Here is a 24,360-nt window from a genome sequence, read left to right on the forward strand (position 1 = left end):
TCCCACCTATCAGAATGGCCACTATTCCCAAAGACAGAGAACTCAACGTGCTGGAGAGGCTGTGGAGAGACAGGAACACTTCTTCCCGCTTGGCTGGTGGCAACGCAGGACGGTCCAGCCACTGTGGAGGACTGTTTGGCAGTCCCTCAAGAAGTTGAAAACAGACTCGCCATGTGTCCCTGCAGTACCACCACTGGGGCTATAGCCAGAAGAACCGAGAGCAGGGACACGAACAGACATCTGCACGTCGATTTTCACAGTGGCGTTCTTCACGATTGCCAGAAGTTGGAAACAAGCCAGGTGTCCATCGATGGACGAGTGGACAAACAAGCTGGTGAATTCACCCGAGGAAAAGTTAGGCAGCAGTAAGAAGACATGAATTGTCAAGAAGAAGACAACGTGAATGACCCTGGAGGAGATTCTTTTAAGTGAAGCCGGCCAGACATAAAAGGGCCAGTGCCACAGGATTGTGTTATGATGAACCAAATAGACTGTGTAACATACTGTACGATACACAACAATTTTACGTAGCCAGGCCATTTAATTGAGAGTTGTATGGTTTTATTCAATTGTGCTTGCTTTTTCTTTTGAAATGATTGCTTCTATCTGTAATTCTTAAGTGGACAAGATAGAGTTAGAAATAACCAAGGAAACGGGAAGCCTCTGGCAGGATTGGAGGCCCAGCCGCCATGTCTGACTTTGGTCTCCTTTCCACCTCGTCACGGGCCAGATGGAGACAGCAACCCAGGAGCGCAAGTGGGTCTCCTCAGACCACACGGCCCTCCCCCAGCCGTGTGGAGTTGGACTCGGGGTTCCGTTCATCCCCTTCCTGCTTCTCCCGTGTCTGAGTGTGTGCATTCACTCCGTGTGAAACCAGACTCCGGGGCTCACAGACGTGACGCTGTCCCGGGAAGCCGATGCTAGAACAGATCCCGCTGTGTGGTGAGGAGCCTGGGGGTGGGCCCCAGTGACTAGCCTGGGCTCCCCAAAATGGAAAGGTTGGAGCAGCAGGCTCTGAACCCAGCTGGGTCTCCCCCGAACGGGGGCCCAAGGCGCCCGCAGCCTTCCCAGGGAGCTGTGGGGGGGACGTGCTGGCAGAACGGCGTCCAGGGAACAAGACAATCCAGGAGAGGGGATGGACAGACAGCCATGCAGAGGGACTTTGGCGGACTTCTGACAGTTGAAGGGCCCAGGGGAAATGACCTCAGGAGGTGACCTCACTTCCTCGGTGACAGAACTTGGAACCCTGGTTACCAGGCACCCAGATTCCACAGGCAGCCCCTTCCCAGCTCACTTGGCAGGAGACGCTCGAGAGAGCAACATGTTCCCCTGCTGCGTTGTGCGACCCCGAGGCTCCAGCCTCAACCCAAGCGGGAATGAATCCCATTGCCATCGCTTCCGACATTGGCTCCGGCCTCAGCCACGGAGCCGCTGTCCATCGGCACCCAGGAGGCACCCAGAGGTGACATGGGGTGGTCCAGGGGAGCCGGTTGAGCACAGGCCACTGCTGTGCTCCTCCTTGGCAGCCCCACGTCCATCCTCTTCCCAGGCTGTGGGGGCGTGGACAGGGGGACCACTGTGGGCAGGAGTGGCTGTCAGGGTTGGGGACCCGCAGGGCCTTCCCTGTCCCCTGCCAGGTCACGGGCGGGGGTGGGAAGAGGCAGCTTGGGGACATCCATGTGGACCATGTCTATCCTGAGCCTTGAGCTCCTCTGTACTCTCCACCGGGCTCGGGGGAAGGCAGCGCCCACCTAGGCCTGCCCTGGGTCCCGGCCCGATGGAGGCCAGCTTCCCCTGCGGGGGAGGACAGGCCCCTCGCTGATGCCCCTTGGCCCGGCCGCTGGGCACTGTGTTCACAGAGCTCCACGCAGGTGGTCGGCGAGGAGCTGGAGGAGGGGCTGGTCTACACCGTCTCTCAGAGGAAGGTGATGGTTCATCCGGGCCCCGGCCAAGGTCGGCGCTGGTTCCAGGTGAGAGCAGCCAACGAGTGGGGGGCCGAGGCATCCGGGGAGCGCTCTTCAGGGCTTTCCCACCTGAGTGGCCCCATATCCTGCTTCCCGAGGAACATGGGACCCCACCATTCACCCAGCACACGGCCACTCCACAGATGGGGAAGGTCCCTGCACACGTGGAGAGGGGCGGTTCATCCCGGCCCCGGCAGAGGCTCCAAAAAAAGGGCCAGCTGGGCAGAGGACACGCAGAGCTCCCTTTCTCCAGCGAGGGCCAGCTGACCTCATGGAGGGGCAGCGGCGGGGGACCACTGGCTGTCTTTGGGGGAGGCGTCCCTGCAGCCCCTGGCCCTGGCCCTGGTGTTTCCCTTCCTTGTCCTGAGGTGGGGTCGGGGTGGACAACAGCATCCCCTTGTTCCTCTGGCCCCGGGACGGTGCAGAGAAGAAGGTGGTCTCCTGACCAGGAGGGTCTGCAGTTGCCCAGAGTCTGCTCAGACCCTCGGCCCTGCAGGGGCCTTTCTCCCCCAGGGACCCTCCAGGCACCTGCCCTTCAGGTCAGGGGCTGCGCCTCTCAGGTGCTGGCTCCCCTGCGGTTCTGTGTGGAGGCTGAGGACCTTTCTCCACTAGGGCCCACACGGCCCCTCGCAGGACGTCGCTCAGGGCTCGGGGCAGCAGGTGGGCCCTGGCCCCACCCGGCTGGGTCCAGGCGCCGCGTCTGACCACACTGCCCCCTCTGTCCCACCCCAGAGGAAGAACGAGGGGGCCCTTGCAAGGGAGGAGAGCCGCACCGTGCGCACGGTCAAGGCCGGCCGCTGGGAGGCCCTGGCAGAGCACCTGGTGCCCGCCTTGCAGGAGGGCGACCTCGGCTACGTCCGCACCTTCCTGGGGACGTACCGTGTGTTCGCCTCCACCGAGCAGGTCCTGGACCGGCTGTTCCACCGGTGAGTGCCTGCCACACCCGCCCCCTGGGCTGCTGCGCCCCCCAGGCGCTGGGCGTCTCAGAAACACCACTGCACCGGCTGGCCTCAGTTTCCTCTTTGGGAAGGAGGCGCCCTGAGGTCCAGCCCCCAGGGCTGATTGTAGGACAGACTGGGAGGGTCCGTGGGAAGGGCCGCCCCGAGCCTGGCTCCCGGACAGGGCGGCTGGAGGCGCAGGGCTGCCCCTGGGCAGGACTTCCCTCTGCCCAGGGAAGAGACTCTGGGCCTCGCCCCTTTTGGACCCAGTTTTCTCATTTCTCAGGGAGGTCTGCGAGCCCTTTTGGGCCTCCGACCTCACTGTGGTCAGAGCAGGGATCCTGGTGGGCTGCCAGGGGGCTCCAGGCCCACCCCGGGTTGAGGAGGTGCCGCTGAGGGCTCCCCCTTCCCCTGGTAGCCGGCACGTGTCTACTCGGTGCACGCACTCCCTTCGGCACCTGGCTTCATGCAGCGGACACGGCAGACCAAAGACCCTGCCTTCTGGGGGCCTTTGGAGGGAGTGCCGCTGGCAATAGGCTGAGCCGTCTTCAGCAGGGGGGACACTCAGCCAGCAGCTGTGACAGCCTCACGGTCTCCCCTAGGTATGGAGGTGACCTCGGTGGGAGGGGTGAGCCTCATGGACACCTTGACGTGAAAAGGTAGGTGCACCTTGGGTGAGGGCGAGGGGCTCTCGTGCCCAGACCCCATCGGGGGGAGTCGGGTGGTGGGTGGCGGGGTAGGACTGGGCAGGGTCTGGGGCCAAGTGTCCTCCGTCCCCTGGAAGGCTGAGTCCAGAGGGCTTCCCCATCCCCTTGCCAAGGAGTAAGGAAGCTGAGGTGGGGTCCTGGGGCACTGTCTGCACAGGAGGCCCGGGGGCTCATTCCCGAGAGAAACCCACCCATGCCCCATCCCCTCCCAGCCCCCAGGCCCCCAAACACCACCTCACACAGACCCCCGATGGGGGTGGTGTGTGGCCTGCTGCCAATCTGCCTGGGACCTCAGTCCTGTCTGCCTCCTGCAGGGGTGGTGGGGACTGCTGAGTCCCTGTCGGGGTGGGAGGGGGGCAGTGTCCGTGGGAAGGGGAGACACACACGACACCAGGCGGAAGATGAGGCAGCTCCTCGGGCAGACGCTCCTGGGGGGGCCACGAGGGCCTGGGGCGGGAGGACAGGCCCTGCCCCCTCCGTACTCACCTGGTGCTGAAGCTCCTACTGTGTGTCAACACTGGGCTGTGGCCAGGCCAGTCAGAGCACTTGCTGTCCTCGTGGACGTTCTGTGCAGTGGGAGGGTGCCTGGGGGCAGCGTGGAGGGCAAGGCCGGCGTCTGACCATGCTGCCCCCCCTGCCCTCAGCACCCTCTGCGCCCTGCTGGGCACCTGGATGGACGAGTACTGGGAGGACTTCCTGCAGCCTCCGGACTCTCCCTGCCTCCGGCTGCTGGCGGCCCATGCCCAGGAGCACCTGCCGGGCTCTGGCCCGCAGTGCCGTGTCGCGCTTCTGCTTGCCCGGATGAGACACCCGGAGCCCACGGAGGCAGAGCCGGAGGGTGAGGGGGCCTCGGGGTGGGGGCACGTGAGCTTGTGGGCCGGGGGCCGGGATTGCACCGCAGAGGCAGGAGCCGGCAGAGGCTGCCCTCGGGCTGCGAGCAAGGCAGAGCCCCAGACATGTCCCCTGGGAGCCTTCAGGCGGGAGCACTTTCCTGGGCAGGATCTTCCCCTCGAGGTAGTGGGATCTTCTCTGTTTTGGAATGACACTCGGAGCCATTCATGGTGGGGAAACTGCCTCTTGTCCAGCTCCTTTGTCAGCTCCAGAGCCACCGATGCCTCCAGCGCGACCGCCAGTGCCAGTTCCACCCCCTGCGGCCGACACAGGTGCAGAGCCAGAGTCGGCTGCATCACCACCCGGACTGCCAGCTGGCGAGGTGGCGCCAGCGCCTGCCGTGCAAATAGAGCCTGACGCCTTCCACGCCGTGGCGCCAGCTCCTGAGCTGCAGGTGGCTCCAGCACCACCACAGCTGCCCCCCGCAGAGATGGGGCCCGTGCCCTCCCTGGAGCGCGACCATCCGACCTGCTCAACCGGAGCACCTGCTGAGGAGCCGCGGGCAGCTGCAGCAGCATCAGGAGCAGGAGCTGCAGAGCCGGGGGCAAGTCCAGCTCCACCTGCCTCGCCGCCGCTCCACGGATCGGCACTGCCCGCTCTCGAGGGAGAGCCTGCTCCTCCAGCAGCAGAAGCGCCGGATTGTGAGCTGGAAGAGGCCTCGGGGCCACCTGCACTGCCACCTGTGGAGGGAGCGCCAGTGTCCCCTACGGAGGCAGAGCCGGCCCCATCTGCAGGGGCAGCCCCATCCGCACCAGCAGTTGGCGAGGGGAAGGCGGTCCCACCGCCACCTCCAGTGCCGCCTGCACAGGTCGCTCCAGTGCCCACTCTGCAGCTCCAGCCGGTTCAGGCCCCTTCAGGAGCAGCGGCTCTCGAGGGGGAGGAAGGTCTGGCGGCAGCACCTGAGCCACGGCCAGAGCTCAGCTCAGCAGCAGGGCAGGCTGCCCCCCCACAGCCTTCCTGCCCCTGGCCCAGGCCCTGCGGGGACAGTCTGCGTGAGCAGAAGCCTGAGCTCCTGGCTTTCCCTCCCGAGCTGGTGGCAGAGCAGCTGTCGCTCATGGATGCGGTGAGCAGCTGGGCTCGGCAGGGGGGAGCTGGGGGGACCTTCCTCCCAGGACCTGCTGCCCCAGCCTTCCCCACCCTGATCCCGAATCCTGGGATCTGGGTCCAAACCCTGGTCCACTGCCAGCCTTGTTCCCTGGGCGAGTTTCTTGAGTCAAAGCCCGCACTTGGGCCTCTGGAGAGGGGACCTAGGACACTAGCCGTCCCTGCCACACACACTGCTGTGACGATGACCCCGGCCAGGGTCCTGCGGGCCCGTGGGATCTGAGCTGGGGGCGGGCGTGGCCGGCTGACTTGCCCTCCTCCCCAGGAGCTGTTCAAGAAGGTGGTGCCCTACCACTGCCTGGGCTCCATCTGGTCCAAGCGCCACCAGAAGGGCAAGGAGCACGTGGCGCCCACCGTGCGCGCTGTCCTCAGCCAGTTCAACCGCGTGGCCAACTGCGTCATGGCCACCTGCCTCGGGGACCCCAGCATGAAGGCCGCAGACGAGGCCAGGGTGGTGGAGCACTGGATCGAGGTGGCCAGGGTGCGTGCCGGGGCCCTCTCTGGACTCCTGGAGCCCCTGCGCTCTGGTGGGCTCTCGGCCTCCAGGCCCTGCCCTGCCTGGAGCACAGCCCTCCTTCTTCCTCACGTCCCCCCAGGCTCTTCCTCAGGTGGAGCTTGGGGGTCCCGCTCTCATCCAGAGGGGGAGGTCAGCCGAGAGGGCTGGCGCAGGAGCAGGGCACGCTCAGACCACCCCTCACGGCCCATTCTTTCTCCCTCCCCAGGAGTGCCGAACCCTCCGCAACTTCTCCTCAGCCCACGCCATCCTCTCCACTCTCGAAAGGCACATGATTGGCTGTCAGAGGAAGACATGGGGGGAAGTTTCCAGGTGGGCAGGCTTCTCTCCAGGGGACGCCGGGGGGACCAGGGGCCCCGCGGGAGGCTGGGCATTGCCCTGCAGGGAGCCTGGAGTCAGCGGGACCCGGGCAGGGGGGGTGGGCTGGGGCGCCAGGTCTCGCCAGGTTGAGGCCAGCTGTTGGGCGTCACAACTGGTGCCGGCCGCGGTCAGGCTCGGAGTCGAGCCAGATGAGAGCACGTCCAGGGTGCGCTGGTCAGCAGCCCACTCTGTCGAGGGGACAGCTCCCCTGTCAACACCAGCCACTCGTCAACTAGGAGTGGGGGTCCCCGCGGTGCCCGCCTGAGAGCTCACCTCCCAAGCGCACGCTCTCCTGCATGCTCGGAGCTGCCCAGTTTCAGCACCACCCACCCAGGCAGTCCGGGTCCCAGGACCCGGCTACGACCAAGTGGGCTGTCCCCTGGACGCTCCCACCCACTCCCACCTTTCTCCTTCCTTCTTGCCCTTCCCCAGGGACAGCTTCCGCCTCTTTCAGACACTGTCTGGGATTGTCTTCACTGAGATCAACGCCTCCCAGCGCAGCGAGCTGATCTCCCAGGTGAAGAGCAGGCGGGGGGCCAGGGCTCAGGAGGGGGGCTTGTGAGTGTTTCCCTGGGTGTTTCTTTGCAAACATCCTGTCTGGCCTCTTCTGGAGGAAGATGAAGAGGGCTCTGCCTGGTTCGTGGGCAGGTGGGGGGCAGCTGCCGGGCCATAGGCTGGGGTTAGTGCTCGGATGCGGTCGGGGGGGCTGGGATGTTCCAGGAAGAGATGATGAACCGGCAGGAAGAGAAGTCTCCATTCACGTGGAGGGAGACACCCATCCTCGGCGCCCCGAACGCATCCTTCCTTGGGCCTCCGGCGGAAGGGAAGCACGAGCATCCAGCGGCGCCGCCCTCACGGTCAGGTGGCGGGGTTGACAGGAGAAAAGGAACGTGGCTGAGCTTTCCCGGTACTCCGAGCTGGAGAGCGGGACGGCCAGAGCGTCTTTGTCGCTGGCGTGCACCCCCAAGGCCTCTGGACTCCTGAGAAGGGGTCAGGTCTTTGTGGTCACATCCTAGATGTCCACACAGGCTCAGGGAGGCCAGGCTGCTTGCACTAGGCCCCCAGGCACCTCCAGCACGTGGTGGCAGCAGATTTCCACCTGCCCACTTGGTCCAGGGGTCCATGGCCCCGGGGACACTGACCCTGAGCCGCTCAATCCTGACAGGACAGGAACCCCGAGTTTGCAACCCTGGATGCGAACCCCAACAGAGCCCAGAAGCAGCAGCAGCAGCAGCAGCAGGAGGGGTTGGGGGTGGCTCCTGCCAAGGGGCCAGGGTGGGTGGCCTCCAAGTCAAGGTGGGGCCCTCCTCCCAGCCATCCCTCCTGGGCTCTGAGCCCGGGCAGCCTCCCTTCCATGTCTGTTCCCTTGGAAGCTTGAGGGCCGGGAGCCGAGGGAATCCTCGGGGCCTAGTGGCAGCAAGTCAGAGCAAGAGCCTGGAAGAGCCGAGGCTGGTGGACTGGGTGGGGCGGGGTGTGGGCTTGGGATGGAAGAAACGCCGGTGCTGGGAGGTGACTGCAGGGGAGTTTGGGGTCCTTGGAGGCCGGGCGGGGAACTTCAGGGTGACAGCTGGGTGCCCGAGCGTGTGCCGGGGTGATGCTGGGTGGTCCTAGAAGTCTGAGCCTGTGGGGTTGTAGGGCAGGGTGTCGGGGGCCCCCAAGCACCTGCGCTCATCCCCACCCACTCCACGCCACAGGGTGCCATCCAGGGCACTGTCCCATGGCTGGGGACATTCCTCACTCGGTTTTCGCTGGTGGACTCTGTCAAGCAGGAGTTTCTGGATGTGAGTGAGCTGGGGGGCCGAGGCCACATGGGAAAGGGTCCCTGAGGCTTGGGAGGAGAGGCCGGCCCGAGCCCCGAGCACTGAGCAGTGGGCACACTGCATCTCCCGAGAGCCTCCCGGGCGCCCTGGAGCTGGGTGCCGTGGACTTGTGGCAGCAGAGTGAGCGTAGGCTGGTCCGGGGGCATCTCTCCACTGTGGTCAGAGGCTGGGCCGGGCGGGCCCTGGGGCTCCCCTGTGGGCCCCACTCCTGCGCCCACAAGCCTGCCTGGGTCCTTGCCTGGTCTGGGCTGCCCTGTGCCCGTGGAACCCGCAGTTGTGCTGCACGACAGGGGCTCAGGGGCGATGGGCACGGCAATGGCTGGGGGCCCCCTGGTGACGGATGTGACCTCTCTGCCTTCCAGGGGACCACGGTGAATTTGAAGAAGAGGAGGAAGGTGAGCAGGCGGGGCCAGCAGTGCGGGGGTGGGGCTGGGGTGGGGGCTGGACAAGAGAGAGCCTCCTGGCAGGGCACCCCCAGGTTGCAGGCAGCTTCCTGGAAGAGTGCTGGGAGTTGGAGGAGAAAACACCGGGCCGACCCCTCCTTCGGGAGGGTGGGGGTTCGCCTGGTGGAAGGCCGACTTCCTGGAGGAGGCGCTGTGTGAACTCAGCCCTGAGGGCAGGGAGAGCCCGGAAGGCAGGGGAGGGCTGGGGAACCCAGGGGCCCCGGGCCCTGGTCCACCGGGCCAGCCCACCCGGGCCTCAGCAGTGCCTCCTCCTCCGTCTGACCCCAGGAACACCAGCTGGTGGCCGAGCTGCAGAAGCTGCAGGCACGCTGCTGCTACGACTGCCTTGTGCCCGACGGGCACTTCAGGGCCTGGTTTGAGGCCGTGGAGCAGCTCGGTCAGAAGGACAGGTGAGGCCAGGGGGGCACCAGGCCCCGGTGCGGGCGGGAGCACCCTGGTGGCTCCTGGGCCCGCGTAGGCCCTGCTGCCCGAGAAGGCCGGGACACGGGGACGCCACCTGCTGTGCGGACCCCGGGAGCCTGATGGCCACCCCCTGTCCTGTAGCCTCCTCCTGTCTCGTGAGTGGGAGCCGCCCCTCGAGGCGGCCAGTGAGAGCCTCCAGGCCCAACAGCCCCCGGAAGACAGCGAGCCTTGCAGCGGAGAGTGAGTTCCCCCTGCAGGGCAGGCGAGGGTGGGCTCAGGGGAGCTCCAGGCTGAGCGTGGGCTGGGGGGGCCTGCCTGCCACTGAGCGCCAGGATCCCAGCTCCACTCCCGACCAGCCCTGGGGCTGGGAGAGTCGGCCCCTCCCTGGGCCTGTTTCCCCCTCTGGGTAACGGGGTGGCGCGGCGTGAGCTCTGGGGCAGTCGGGGGCCACGGGCTCCTCTTGATGGACCTAGGTCTTAGCCGTGTGCAGATTTAGCAGGGCAGAGGTGGGCAGGCATGCCAAGGGAGGCCCCCAAGGTAAGCCGAGCCTCCATCCAGCCGCCAGGGCCCCGACGCTGAGTCCAGTGGCAGCAGCAGCGCCGCCCGCTCCAGCGTCCAGCTCCAGGGCGGCCCTGACCTCAGCGGCGGGGGTGCCGCGGATTCTCCTCACCCGCACGTGGCCGGCTCCTTCGGCTCTGTGGTGGAAATGCACCTGGACCACGTCCTGGAGGCCCAGGACAGCCAGGAAGCGAAGGTGACTGCCCAGCCCTGCTCCCTGGGGGCCCTCGCCCTCCCGCCGCCCCTCCTGTGCCTGCTGGGCCCTCCCCGTGTCCACCAGTGGTAGAGCCTCATTGACTCGTCCAGACCTTCTAGAGCCTCCCGGAGCTTCTGGAGCAGCCTGGGCTGCCCCGAGGCTCCCTGCCTTCTGCTGACCTCCCGTCCCCCACAGCCGGGGCCGCCGACCTGCGCATCTTCTCCGAATGGCTCCACCATCCCGTCAGCATCGGGTGGAACGTCCTCTACCTCCTCCATCCAAGCCAGGGCCACCCGGACCAGCCGAAAGTGCCGTGACTCACAGATGCGCTACAAACGGCGCCTGGGTGACCGCTGCTTCGTCCATGTCGCCCTGGCCGAGGACAGCGGCCACAAGGTCCAGAGGATCCTGGTGAGCCGGGCGAGCAGCCGCCTCCCGGGCCACGGTGGCTCAGGCTGCAGGCACCTGAGCGGTGCCGTGGTCCCTGCCTGCCGCCCTGGAGCAGACTTGCCAGTGGCTGCGGAAGGAAAGACGTCCACGTCCAGGGGCAGGAAGAGCATGTGTGTGAGGGCAGTCAGGGCTCAGGACTGTGAGCACAGGCAGGCCCGGGGAGGCGTGTGCTTGGTGGGCCGAGGAGCAGCCGCGAGGCCAGGGCTGAAGGAGCAGGGGTCGGGGGAAGGGCTGGGGTCAGAGAGGCGTTGGGATCCAGGTCCCATCAGGCCCTGGAGCTGCCGGACAGAGCGTGACTTTCTCAGGAGCCCCTGAAGGGTCAGAGCAGAGCAGGGACAGCAGGAGAGCTTTGGCCCCAGAGTGCACTGTGAGGTGGTGGGTGGAGACACAGGCCAATGAGGGGTGCTGCTGTGACCCAGAAGGGAGGACGGGGTCTGCCCCAGGGCGGTGGCCGTGAAGGTGTGATCAGGGCCCAGATCCCAGATGCACATGCACATGGAGCCACCCCTGCTCCTCGGCCCAGAGGCTGCAGCACTGCGGTGGTTTCCAGCCGAACGGGCTGCGCTTCTCTTGTGGCCAGGAGCTGGCGTGCTCGTTCTAAGCTGTCTCTGAGTGGCCCTTGGCCTGAGCCCTGCGTGCATCCGGGCCCTCGTGCTCAAGGCAGCTGCGCTCTAGACCTTGCTGAGCACAGCTGCCTCCTGGAGCCCAGGGTGTCCTGTGGGGCCGTAGGGTGTCTTCCAGCCTCCTCTCGGACAAACATCTGAGCTTGGACTGGATGTGTGTGTTTTGCCTGGGGTTCAGTGCTCCATGGAGGCCTCCTGGAGGGGCAGGGGCAGGGGCAGGGCAGGGTCCCTCCCCGAGGGCGAACCCTCTCCTGTGATGGGGAGGGAGGAGGGACAGAGAGAGGCCCCGAGGTCACTCCAGTCCCCATCCTCTGCTGTGAGGCCACCCTTTGTCCCAGGGCTCTGGGAGCCCCTAGCAGTTGTGCAGGCCGAGGAGCCAGGGGTCGGGGTTCAGCCTGCAGGGCAGGGGATTTGGATCCTCCCTTGGAAACACCCTCAAGACAGAGGTGCAGGTTCTTGTAGGAGATAGGGTGAGGAATGATGGGAAAAGAGCCCTCAGTGTGTGGAGTGTCCCCGGGGGAGCAAGAGAAAACAGAGAGGCCCCTGTAGACCCAGCCCCGAGCAGAGGGGCCTCCTTGGGGTGTCTGGCAGCTGCGCCGTGGGGAGCCGGCTCCAGGACCCATGCCCTGAGGCCTGTCGTTGACCCACCGCAGGTGACCGACCAAGACAGGGCTGCAGCCGTGATCCGCAAGGCCCTGGAAGAGCACGAGCTGGCTGGGGAGCAGCCCGCAGACTATCAGCTGGTGCAGGTCATCTCAGGAGATGGCAGTGAGTCGGGGGCGAGTGGAGAGGGCGGGGGTGCAGGGGTGGGTGGGGGCAGCACGGCCCCGGGCCGAAGGTGCGAGGCCCCACTCAGGAGGCCTGGTGCGGGGCTGCCCTGGGCGGGCTCGGCAGTCTGGCCCGGGGAGCGCTGGGCTCAGGGGCGTGCGCTGGGCTGGAGAAGGCCAGTTTCAGCACCTCCATCCTGAGCAGGGAAGGCGGCAGGGCTGCTTGGGGGAGGAGAAAACCTCGTGGCAGCTCCACTCTGAGGCTGGCAGGTGGGAGTCAGAGTCACTTTTCCCAGCTTTCAGCTGTGTCTCTGCAGTCTTCCCTGGTCATTCTGGGTGTCGGTCAGGCGGCTCCTCTGTGGTCCAGGAGTTGGACTGGGGAAGTTGGGTGCCCGGCCGAGGCCAGCTCTCGTGGGGACACAGAGGGTGGGGTTCGTCCATGCCCCCGAGCACGGCTGACCCCCCTCTGCCCACCCCCCCAGCGCTGCAGATCCCAGACGACGCCAACGTGTTTTACGCTATGGCGCCCTCGCCCAAGTATCGGTTTCTTCTCCTGAGGAAGACCACGCCCCTGGATGCCGAGGTCAAGGAGAGAGCTCTCTCAGCCCTTCGGGGGAGTCGGCAGAAGGGACCCAGGTTCCGAAAGGGGAAACTGTAACTGGCCCCAGCTGCCCCCCCCCAACCTCAGGGCCCCCTTCCCTTCCGGGTCCACCTGGCCAAGTCGTTCTGCTGACCCCAACCACCGTGGGCCGGGCCAGGCAGGCGCTTCCCTCCCCAGCAGCCAGTCTGGGCCACCCCCAGACTCCACTCACACCCCTGGGCCTGTCCTGCCCCCCGAAACATGGCTAGTCGGAGGGAGGATCTGTCAGAGATTGTCAAAGAACTTTATTGAGAATCAACAGCAACAAAGACTATCGATCTAAAGGGGAGGGGCAATACCTACCTTTGTCCTTAGGAGATGTTCTATGTTAAGGTTTTGTTATTAAATTCTTGTTTCCACCATACCCTGGGAGTTGAGTTTGGTTCTTGCATTTCCTGTGTTAATCGAAATGAGATACAGGCTCCCGCAGTGCTCAATCCAAGGAGAAATCCTGCAGTCATCCGTTGATTTTAGAAGGGAGAAGCGACAAGAGCCAGCTGCCCCTCCCCGGGTTCCTGAAGCCAACACGGGCATCCACAGCAGAGAGCATTTCGGTGCGTTTCGGGGTTCCACCCGGGGGAGCCGAGAGCACCCAGGAGGACTGTGGGGCTTTAGACCATTCACAAAGACTGTTTCCTGAGCCCGGGCAGGCAGCGCCGCCTTTCCACCACTTTGGAGGAAGAAGGAACCTTTCCCGCTTCTTGCCTGAGGCTTTGCTTGCACACCAAATAGGAACTTGTCGTTTTCAAGGGCAAACGATAGGGTGACAGCAGCAGTAGGTAGGGCAAGAATGAGAACACAGCTGAGAATGTGGAATGGAAAGGGACAGAGGAGCAAACGAGGAGGATTCTTGGCTCCAGTGCAAGGGCAGGCAGACCCGGCCTCCTCAGTGCCCCTCAGGCCTCCCGGTCCATGCTTGACCTTGGAGTTCCTGCTTTGCGATCCTCATCCCTGGCACCAGAATTCCTTTTCCTCAGGTGGGGACAGGGGTCGGAGCTGCAGCGCTCCGGGCCCCAGCTGGGCCTCCTTTGTGTCCACACCAGCGCTCCCTGTGAGCGAGTGCTTCCCACTGCCGGGCCATTCCCTGTGCGTGTCCTTCCCCCAGAAAATCCTCGCAGGCCCCGCCTCTGCGCGGGCTCCCCGTGGGCTCTCCTTGCTGGCCGGGGCCTGTGGGAGCACGCGGGAGCTCTCGATGCCAAGACAAGAGCGCTCCTTCCTGGCGGCCAGAGACCCCGCGCGCCCTTTTCTGCAGTTCGAGGGGAAGTTGGGCCGTGCGCTCTGAGGTCCACACTCCCCTGCGTGTGGCTGCTGCCTGGCCTCGGGAGGAGTTTGGCTCTGAGCGCTTCAGCTGGCCGGACCCTGGGAGGGCTGCATCCATCAGTCTACAACTCGGGCTTTGCTGATGTCACGGGGGTGTGTGGGGGGGTGCAAGTCACGGCCTGCTGGGACCAACAAGCACAGTCTTGCCCCGATTTCCCTCATGGCACGTTCGGTCGCTGAGCGGCTCCCTGTACAGGGGGTGGCAGGCCCTGTCCTGAGCTCCCCGTGGGCTCTAGCCTGGCTTCCCCGTGACCAGGAGCTAAAGGTGGAAGCCCTGGCTCAACACAGAGCCCAGGAGCCTGCAGCAGCCTCCTGCCTGCCCCAGGTGAGGGCCGGGAGGCTCCTTCCGTCTGGGTGATCAGGGAAGTCCAACACTCTCATCGCCACGTTCATGAGGAAATATTGGTCTCGAATGCACTTTCTCTGCCAATAAGAGAGTCTCTAGCTCCAGCGGGCACTGTGAGCTGCTGGTGCTGGATGCTCACCTCTAAGAGGGAAAGAGTCGCTGATTGCCAGAGGGTTGCTGTGATACCAGTCATGAAGAGGAGGGAGAGGCGCTCAGGCCGTTGGACAGGAATGAGATTGAGGTGGAGAGGCTTGACTCCGTGGACTGAAGGCTGGAGCTGCCACCAGCAGCAGACGCTTGTGCCAAGGTCAAATGAAGAGCTCAGGACAAACCCTGCCCCCTGCTGTCAGCGCAGTAGCCAGAAAAGCCCTGGCAGGGCCCTCTCCCAGAGCTGGGATCTCAACGCTGGGAGCAACTGGGTCTGGCCCTGACTGTGACGTGATGCGTGATGCCGTCCTCCCAGCCCTGGGTGGAGGGGGCATTCCTTGAAGGAAGGATGCCCTGGTTCTGTGCATCCACAAGCCAGGCCACTGCCCAGCAGGCAGAGCCAGTTGTCACCATCGCTCTCTGGCTGAGACAGGAAGAGCCCAAGTTGAAGACGCTGCAGCTAGGAAAGGGGCTGCTCTTGGATTGCATCTCCTTACACATGGGGCAGGGGCACCCTGAGTGGCCTGCTCCGTGACCACTGATGGTCAAAGACTGACCTTTGAATAACGTCTCTTTGGGCCTGCTTTGGCAAAGACCAGCGCTCAGCTGGAATTGTCCTTCTTCAGTCCATTTTGCCAAAAGAGTCTTGAGGTCTCAGTGGGGGACTTGGAGCCCGGGGAGAGTGTCCTGTTGCCTTGGGGTCAAGGGATCTTGTGGCACCGTCATTTGACTGTCCACTCATTCATTCTGGGCTCCTCACTGGAAATGCTGGTGTGGTTGTGGGCAGCCTGATGCACTCGCCTCCTGTCGAGTGGGAGAGAGCACCGATTGGCCCAAAGCCGTGATCCAAGGAGACTGTAGCCTGGGAGTTCATCCTTCTCTTTTCAAATAGAGAAGTGCCTGAAGGTCCCTTGGGACCTGGAGCAGGAAGGGGAGGAACAGAAGCTCCTGCTTCTAGGAGAAGCCCCGGCCCAGGAATCTTCCCAGACTGCGCTCCACCGGGGAAGTGGTCCGAGGCTGCCCTTGGCTCCTGGCCCTAGGACAAGCCCTGGAGGTTTCTGCTGGGTAGGAAACCCTGTGGGGGTGGGGGGTGGGGCCCTGGCTTGGAGCCACAACCTCTCCTTACACTCAGGACTTCCCGGCGCTGTGCCCCGGGCCATTCGCTCCCTGTCTCTTGGTGTCAGTTTCCCAGTTTTATATGGAAGAGCTGGACATAAAGTGTGGGAGCGTGCGCTCAGAGAGCACGGGCCAGCTCGCCTCCCGTGCATGGGGTGTGGGTGCATGGCTGGCACACCTACCGCCCACACCCTGGGAGAGGACAGGACAGGGCTCTCATCTGGGAAACTGCCCTCAGCCTCGGGCTTGGCCACTCCTCTCCTGCCCGCGGCTCTCCAGCGGCTCCCGACTGCTGGCCTGCTCCTGGGCTCCAGGCAGGGACGTCCTCCCCCAGCCGCCCCGGGGTGGGGGCTCCTCGCACCAGCCGCTGCCTGGCAGCCTCCCCGGCCGACGCGGCTCCCGTCGGCAGGGCAGCGCCATTCTGCTGAATGTTCCCTCCTTGCTGCCCGGTTCCACTTCTGTTCTGGTGCTCGGGTAGGAGTGGGCGGGGAGAGTCTCTGGCAAGACCAAGCTCCACCCAGGGACCCACAGGTGTGAGCGCGGGCTCCAGAGCTCACTCAGCTCCCGCCTCAGGATAGGGGAGCGCATGTGCCTGCAGGCCCTGGACCCCTGCAGGTCCTGCCACCCGCTCAGGACAGGCATTTTGCTGGATGGCAGGAAAAGCAGGGGAGGAAAGAGAGGAAGAGAGGAAAGAAGGGGGAACAGAGGGGTCAGGGAAGGGGGGAGAGAGGGTGAGGGAAGAGGGAGAGAGGAGAAGCAATGGAGGGAGGGAGTCCCAGGGAAAAAGAAGAGAGCAAGAGGGAGGGTGGAGGGGGAAGGGGGGCTCCTTCCCTCAGAAAGTTCCTTCCCGCTCTGCACAGCTCGGGGAGTGACTGACAAATCCTCCCGCAGCTCGCCTTTCCCAAGCGCCTGCCTAACGCAGCCCTTCGCTGCCCAGGAGCTCCCTTTGCCCTGAAGTTCAGGGGCGCAGAAGTTGGGCGGCCCAGGTCAGTGGTGCGAGGCCCGGTCTGCGCCCCCTGCCCTCCCCCCATCCCCCCACCTCCCTGCCAACAACCCCAGCTCGGGCAGAGTAACTGCGGGTGGCCGGGGCTCGGGCATGCACAGAAAGGCCAGAAGACCTCTGGGTGGCGGGGGCTTGTGCAGTGGGGTCTCCCACTGGGGAGAATGGGGTGGGTGGGAGACAGAGCCGCAAAACGTCCATTTGACTCAGGCATGCGGGCCCAAAGGCCCAGGTGTGGACTTGAGCGTCTGAAGCCCCGATCAAACCGGCTCTTGCCAGCCCGCCAAGCTGGCATGGTCTCAGTTGTTACTTATTCAGTGTAACAGATGACATCTCTCCTGCTAAGAAATCGTAGTTTTAATCTACCAGGAGCTTCAAAAGGTGGAGGAAGAGGTGCGTTTTCTCTCCATCTCCCGACAGCCTCTTGGCTCTGCTGTTCCCAGAGCTGTGGAAGCTGAAAGCCCTCCCCCCCCATTCTTTCCCCACATGCTCATCGCACAGCTCCTGTGTCTCCCCATATCCTCACCATCCCAGTCAGGTAAGGGAATTGTTCCAGGCTCTCCTTCTCCCACAGGGAAGTGTGCTGAGGTGTTTCCCCAGAACTCATTCACTCGCTCTCATTCATTCATTCAAGAAAGAGCTTTTGAAAATTTATTCTCTGTGAGGCATCAGCTAGGAGCTATGTGGTTTTAAATAAACTCTCTTGGGGTTACAGTTTAAGACATGTTCACAGCAGAGTGTTTGCAAAATGTAAAAAAGAACAACAAATAATTTTTTCACCTGCAATTCCATTATCCAGCGATAACTGTTAGCATGTTGGTGTATTGTTATCTAGTTATTTTTCCTTGTACAAAATGTGTGCTTTAAAAACAATTATAACCATCTAATAATACCTTGTGAACAATCTTTTCATGTCATAAAACATTTTCCTCTACCATAAAATTTTAATGACTGTATAATATTCCATTGTATGGCTGTGTTATGATACATGTGCCCAATCTCCTTTGTTAAACGCTTGGATAATAATCAATATTTTACTATTCTGAATCACTGCAATAAAAATTCTCAGAATTAGTGGTTCTGCATGTCCATGGGTAATGACCTAGGACAAATTCCTGGGGGAATAGTGCTTTTCAGTTCAGTTACAGTTTTTCTTTCTCTCTTTTTTTTAACATTTATTTATTTCTCCCTGTCCCTCCACTGTTTGCTCTCTGTGTCCATTCACTGTGTGCTCTTCTGTGTCTGCTTGTGTTCTCATTAGGCGGCTCTGGGAACTGATCCTGGGACTTTCCGGAGTGGGAGAGAGGTGATCATTCTCTTGCACCACCTCAGCTCCCTGGTTTGCTAAGCCTCTTATTGTCTCTCCTCTGTCTCTTTTTGTTGCGTCACCTTGCTGCATCAGCTCTCCACATTGGCTGGCACTCCTGCGCGGGGCAGCACCCCACATGGGCCAGCTTGCCCTGGGTATCGAGCCCTGGACCTTCCCTATGGTAGACGGAAGCTAAGTTGTTTGAGCCACATCTGCTTCCCTGGTTTTTCTCTTTGACCCCAGAGTTATTTAGGAGATCAATTTTTAGTTTGGTGTCTCGTGCTTTCTTTTATTTATACTTCTTTACTATTCATTTTGTTGAAGACCAACATACTTACAAAAACATCCACACATTATGCATGTCAGGCTGATGGAGTCTCATGAAGTGAACATACCCGTGTCCCAGCCCTAAGATGCAGGGACGCGACGTCACCAGCACCTCCGAAACCCCGCCGGTGCCCCCCCCCCGCCCTCCCCTACACGCGGCCTTAAGCGCTGTCATGGCTTCCAACACCATAGCTTACTATTTTTTTTCTACCCGGTGCCTCATCATATCTTTGGTGCATTGCTTTGCCGCGGGGGGGGGGGGGGGGGGGGGCTTGTGCTTCTCCGCACAGGTCTAGGACCCCTTTTTTCTTTTTTTACCAGGAAGTCGTGGGGATTGAACCCGCGTCCTCCATATGGAAAACAAGAGCTCAATTGCTTGAGCCGCAGCTGCTTCCTACCGCAGGGGCCTTTTGCCTGTTTCTTAACTTTATGTAAGTGGAGCCCTTCGGTGTCCGTGACACTCAGCATCAAGTCCGTGGGATTCACGCAGGCTGCTGTGAGCGTCGTGCGGGTCTAACTTGGTTGCTGCTTGGTCTTCTGGTGCGTGAATTCACGCCATCATCTGCTGTCGATGGAAACCTAGGCGGCATCCGGTTTGGGGCTGGTACGAACAGGGCCACTCTCGCATCCTACCCATGGCCGCTAAACTTGAACAACGGCCCTTCAAGAGAAAGAAGCCTGCTTCGTGGTGGCTGCCAATTTCCGTGGTGTAGCTACTCCCACCATGGCTGATTTCAGTCGATCAGCATGAGGCCACCAAGTGCTGAGCTGGGAAGAGAGGGGCCCTCCTGGCCCCCACGAGCCAGTGGAGGCCAGCTCCATGCCCACGGCACTGGGTGAAGAGCGCAGGCCATTCTCTTGGGTGTGAATATCCAGGAGTAAAATCGCGGGGGCAGGGGCAGGCACATGTTCAGTTACAAAGCTACCAGACCTAGCCTGATGGCTTCCCAAAGAGGGGAAGCATGACAAGCTGTTTTGTGTATTTTTCATTAATTACGTCTGGTTTTCAATAGTGAGCTCAGCCTATGTCAGGATCATTTCTTCCTTTGGAAACTGAATGATGGCTGGTTGTGGGGCTCTCTTTGTAACTGTTTCGTGGGTGTGAAAGAGAAGATACATTCTCTATCCATCTTTCCTTTTCTTCGCCCACCTAAAGGGTCAACTTTATTGTCAATTACACAGAGCCTCAGGAAGTTTCCATATTTGGTCTCTAGCGCTGTGAGGAAACTGGAAGAGGTGTTCTAACAGCCCCGTTGTTTTGTGAGTCAGGAAGTGAAGGAAGCAGCCCCAAGTCCTGCTGGTGGGAAAGCTGGGGAGTGGTCCACCAGCCCCCCGGCTCCAAGTCAGCCAAGCTGAGGGAGCCCATAAGGCTGTGGTGAGGATTAAACGTAGTGAAGTCTGCCTACTCAGTCAAGGAAGGAAAAAATGCCTGATGGGGAGCGGATGTAGCTCAAGTGGTTGAGTGCCTGCTTCCCACATCTGAGGTCCTGGGTTCGAAATCCAGCATCGCCTTTAAAAAAATGCCCGAGCCGTTAAGCATTTACTGCTCGTTTTCATCCTTAATGACTAAGGAATAAACGAATGAATGAACAGATGAAAGGAATGCCCTCAACGGGTCACGATGCCCAGTTCTTGGGCAGAAGAAGCCGCTGCTTGTAGACAGCAGGAGCCGTTGGCTGCGTGGCTGCCAGTGGCACGACCGAGGCAGTGGTCCCCAGAGCGGCTGGCCTTCCTCCCGGGGCCTGGCGCCGAGGGGCCTGGCGGGCTGAGCACGGGATCTGCCCGCAGCTGCTGCCCTCCCAGCGCGCCTGCAGGTCCGGCTCCCAGGGACTCTCACGCCGGGGGAACAATCGTGGCATTGAGGCCACTTACCAGGCCCCTTGGCTGCTCCAGTTACCCGCCGAGGAGATTGGGGCACCTGGCCGGGAATACAGCGTCCTTGTCCCTCCATCAGGCGGTGGACACGAGGCCAGCGGCACCGCAGGGGGCGGCCGATGAGTTCATCTCTCAGCCATTCGGGACCCCCCAGCTGGGGACTCGGGCAGGAGACGGGGCAATGGGAAGTCGTGCCGGGTGGCCCCCTCCAGAGACCGCCCCCCCCAGGGAAGCGATGACAACATTCTCTTTCCTGGGGGGGTACCCCAGAGGATCAGATGGGAGGGGCAGCTTCCACGGCCTCCTCGTGGAAACCGTTCTCGGGCGGGCCCATGTCACCAGCTCTGCCCTTGACCCCCGCCCCCGGCTGCCCTCCACACGTCCCCTCGCCCCTTTGCTCCCGGGGATCTGTGGACATTTGCTGACCTCAAAACACAACAGGTCCTTTCTATCTCAGGGCCCTTCCCTTTGCCTGGAAAGTTCTCCCCAGCCCCACCCCCGATGTCGCTCTTTCCTGGGTGGGTGTGCTGCGCCCTTTCCCTAACACCTGGGACCCCGCCTGCAGGCGGAGGAGCTGGGGGGACATCGCTGAGTCCCGCCCTGACATGCACTGGCCGCTCCGGCAAAGCGGAAGGGAGAGAAAGGGAAGGGAGGACGCGACGGGAGAGACGTGAGCGTGATTTCACTCCCGAGACAGGGAGGTGAGCCTGAGAGAAGGGGCGCCCCCGGCACACGCCCCCCACACCGTGAGTCCGGGCTCCCTGTGGGCGGCGGCTGCCTCGTGCCCCTGCACCCCCCAAGGCAGGTGCAGCCCGTCCTCCCCCAGACTGAGCGAGGCTTGGGGGGAGGGGGTGACCTCACCCCACCCCAGCTCACGGCAGCCTCTCCTTGGCTTCTCCCCACCGGCTCCCGGGGGAGACCCCCGCCGCCTTCCAAGGAAAGCAGGACGGTCCACAGCGCGTCCCTCCCGCCTCGCAGGCCCGCGGTGCGCCAAGCACTGTGTGCTGGTGGACGCTGGTGGCTCAAGTGCACCAGACGCCACCTGCCAGTAACCCCTGTCGGTCCAGGCAGACGGAGGATACCAGACTCGGGGTTCAGCCCACCTCCTCGGTGCTGTCCCCAGCCCTGGCACTTGGCCTTCCTCTGACCCGGGTGAGCCCAGGCAGCGGCCGTGACTTTGCTGGTCACCTTGGGCAGTAGGTAGCCCTGTGGTCAGCTCAGTCGCCCACACGGCCCCTGCTCAGTAACTGCAGAGGCTCAACCCCAAACAGCCACCAAGGTGCTCGTTGATTCGGCATGAAGCTCCCCTCCAGGTATCTGCGTGGGAGGGTGGCTCCGCCCTCTCCCCTGGCCTCTCTCCTGCCACCACAGCCCCTCACCTGGCATCGGGGGTGAAATAGGCCAGGGACAGGGTAGCACAGAGGTCATGCCCTCTCTGGGCCTCTCGCTCGCTGGGGGTGGGGGGCAGCAGAGGCCCCCTGTGGACTGAAGCTGAAGGTGGGGTGTCCCATAGCCGCCTTCTGTTCCCCTCCTGCCATGGACCACTGCCCTGGGCAGAGCCCTTTTGAAGGGTCCCCGGCCAGCTTCCCTCTGGGCTCCCCAGGATTCCCGCAGCCCCGCCTGCTCTTGCCCGTTGGGATGAGGCTCGGGCCCTCCAACGTCAGGGTTGCACGTCGAGCTCTCGGAGTGGTCTGGGAAGCCCCCAGCAGGCTCCAAGTGAGGGGCAAACGCTCTCCACCTTCTCCCTCCTTGGAGCGCGGCACCTCCTCCCTGCCAGGCCCCAGGCTCCTTTCCGGATCCCCACGGAATCAGAGCTCCCGGCCCCCGGCCCTCTCTCTGTCTCAGTTTCCTCATCCGTCCCGTAGGAATGGACCCCTCTCCTTCCTGGGCTCTTGGGGTTATTGCCATCGTGTGTGTGACAGCACATGAGGCTCTGAGGCAGCATTTTTATGATTAGGGGGGCGGTGGTCTTGGGTGGATGCAAGTGGAAAAAATGGCCAAGAATTCCAGGCTTGAGGAAACGCCCTAGTGCCCCGCGGGTTTAAGCCGGGCGGTGGCCCCCGGCCCCAAACTCTCCCCAGACTCTCATCTCGTGCCAAGCGTGAACCCCGAGTCCTGGCCAGGGGTGACGGTTTCCTGGGCAGGGCCGGGCCCTTGCCCCCCATGTGTCCAGTCTGCTTTGCCACCTGAAACGGTGCCCACCTGAGCACCAGCTGGCCGGGCCCCTTCGTGCCTGCAGAGCCATCGGCAGCCCCTGGCACTTGCCTTGCTGTGGACTGAAATGTCCCTTGGGACCCAGGGGCCCTGCAGCCATGGGGGCGGTGTCCTGTCTGGGGAAACTGGCTCGGGGACCCGCCAGCTCCCTCTACAGCGCTTCCGAATCTGAAGTCCCCACCACAGCCTCTGCAACCAGAGGGCAGGTCGCTCTGGGTGCGACTCTCACCCAGACAGCGGTGGTCGGAGCAGGATGCGGGATGAGCTGGGACAGGCCCTGGCCCAGCCGCGACCCGTCCCCTCCAGCGCTTTCACTTATCCACGTGTCCAGTTCTTCCACAACCATCTCTCAAGCACCACCCAGGACACACAAACTGGCTAAAGCAGAGACAGGTCGAATGAGGTCATGTGGGGATTTAAGTTCTAAGAGGAGAAAGGGGCAGTGAGCAAGGAAGCGTGGGTCACAAGGCCATATCAGGTAAAGCAAGCAAAGGCCAGGAAGGAAATGCCCCCAGGGTGCTAGGCGGGTCTACCCTCACCTGCTGGGGTCAGGAGAGCGTGCTGGCCGTGCCCAGAAGGCCCAGCGGGGGGCGCTGTCCAGGAGCGGGCCCAGCAAGGCACAGAGGCTGTCATCGGAGAGGTTTGGGGGGGAAAAGGCCTTTTAAAATTCATGATGAGATGGGAATTTCAGCACATGCTCAAAAGATCAGATGGAAAGAAATTTTTTTCAATCGCCCTTGATTACCACATCGGTCAGGGTTCAGGCAGAGAAGCAGAACCTGCAGGAGATACATATGAAGGAATTTATTGCAAAGAACTGGCTTCTGCAATTGGGGGACCTGGCTGGGCAAGCCAAGATCTGCAGGGCAGGCCAGAGGCCGGGGTGGCCACGGGCAAGACTTCCTCCTCCAGGAACCCTCAGCTCAGCTCCCAAAGCCAGACAGGCTCACCCAGGTCATCTACGACAATCTCCCACACTTAGAGTCAGCACCTCGCCCACCTCAATCCCACCCACAAAGCACCTTCAAGCTCCGAGAGACGAGGGCTTACTTGAACGCCTGGTGCCTGGCGAAGGCCACCCAGCAAACGACTGTCACAATTTCCCACCTGAAGCAACAGTAAGCACCATTCAGAAATTACCCACATGGTTTCAACTTTCTTCTGGGGGGATTTGTTCCTAAGGGGGAAAAAAAGGCCGAGCAGCGGGGGATCCCCCTTTCAAGGTAGTCCAGCATGCTGGGCCCACAAGGGTGCCCCCTTCGGAGGGGGCGGCATGTGAGGGACGATTAAAGGTGGCACAGTGGACCGCCACCTGCGACTCCTCTCAGGACGAATGCAGCGGGCAGCCTTCCCTACAGAAGCAGCGCTGGGAACGCCAGCAAGAGCGCCACGTGGAATTTACGGGAAGGTTTGTGTGTGATCTTTCTGGAATGGATGCTCACAACCATCAGTGGGACTTTCTGAAGGACAATAGATAACAGAATCCCACACCCAGCCTCCTATGGAGGAAAAGCTTAGTTTACCCTGAGGGTGGAGGGGCTTTAGGCCTGCAAAGGGAAGGGCTTCCGGGAAACGCCACGCCTGGCTATTCTAATCTACTGATTTGCAACAGATGGACAAGATATCCTTTGATGAGTATGTTTTTATTCAAATCATTTATGTAAAATAAACACAGCTGTTGGGGGGGCCCTTAGATTTAAGACTTTGGTTGGGGGGTGCCTTAAATACTTCAAGCTTAGGACAATAAGAGCAAAGATCTGCCTCCGTGGGTGACACTCCCTTCTTCTTCGCAATTTGGAGACCTCCGTTTCCAAGTCTTAAAGTGAGCCTAAATTTGATAGATTTCTCTAGTTGTTAGTGGGTCTTTTCTTTTTTAATTTTTGGACCTCTCTACTGTGTACTAACTTTTTACCTAATGCCAGGAAAGCTCTGGGCGTTTTTTGCTTTGTTTCCTTTGAATCCCGATCACGCGCGTAGCAGGAGAGCGGGTGGGTTTCCACTCTTGTCCCTCTCTGTGCTGGAGGGATAGTCCTGGTCCTCCAGCTCTCTCGGGGCTGAGCCACCTTTCCTTCAGCAGCACGAAGTGCCTCAGGAGAGCGGCGCTGCCTCCTTCCTCTGTGGCCCCGAGGGTCACGTGGAGCATGAAGAGCCGGTGCCAGCCCCACAGCGTCACGGCTCCCCGCGCGTGGCGACCAGGCCCGGGAGGGGGTGTCAGCCTAGGGAGCTTTCCTGGAGGACCCGCGAGCCGAGGCTGAATGTCAACTCCAGAGACGAACAGGAGGCTCAGAGGAGGGAAGGCGTTTGCCCG

At 62.1% G+C, this 24,360-nt stretch overlaps 1 protein-coding gene across 1 annotated transcript; it reads left to right on the forward strand.

The window, feature by feature from the left end:
* Positions 1–1,298: 1,298 nt before the first annotated feature.
* Positions 1,299–12,762, forward strand: LOC131275819 (ral guanine nucleotide dissociation stimulator-like). Its single transcript, XM_058287356.2, has 17 exons — positions 1,299–1,462; positions 1,860–1,970; positions 2,697–2,890; positions 3,505–3,561; positions 4,254–4,447; positions 4,695–5,563; positions 5,870–6,085; positions 6,327–6,430; positions 6,911–6,995; positions 8,173–8,259; positions 8,661–8,693; positions 9,030–9,151; positions 9,306–9,404; positions 9,723–9,918; positions 10,114–10,329; positions 11,645–11,759; positions 12,241–12,762. Exons 1-17 carry the CDS (start codon positions 1,322–1,324, stop codon positions 12,414–12,416), a joined length of 3,015 nt encoding a protein of 1,004 aa, XP_058143339.1. The 5' UTR covers positions 1,299–1,321; the 3' UTR covers positions 12,417–12,762.
* Positions 12,763–24,360: the final 11,598 nt, after the last annotated feature.

The sequence above is a fragment of the Dasypus novemcinctus genome, chromosome 24, assembly GCF_030445035.2.
Source record: "Dasypus novemcinctus isolate mDasNov1 chromosome 24, mDasNov1.1.hap2, whole genome shotgun sequence".
NCBI lineage: Eukaryota > Metazoa > Chordata > Mammalia > Cingulata > Dasypodidae > Dasypus > Dasypus novemcinctus.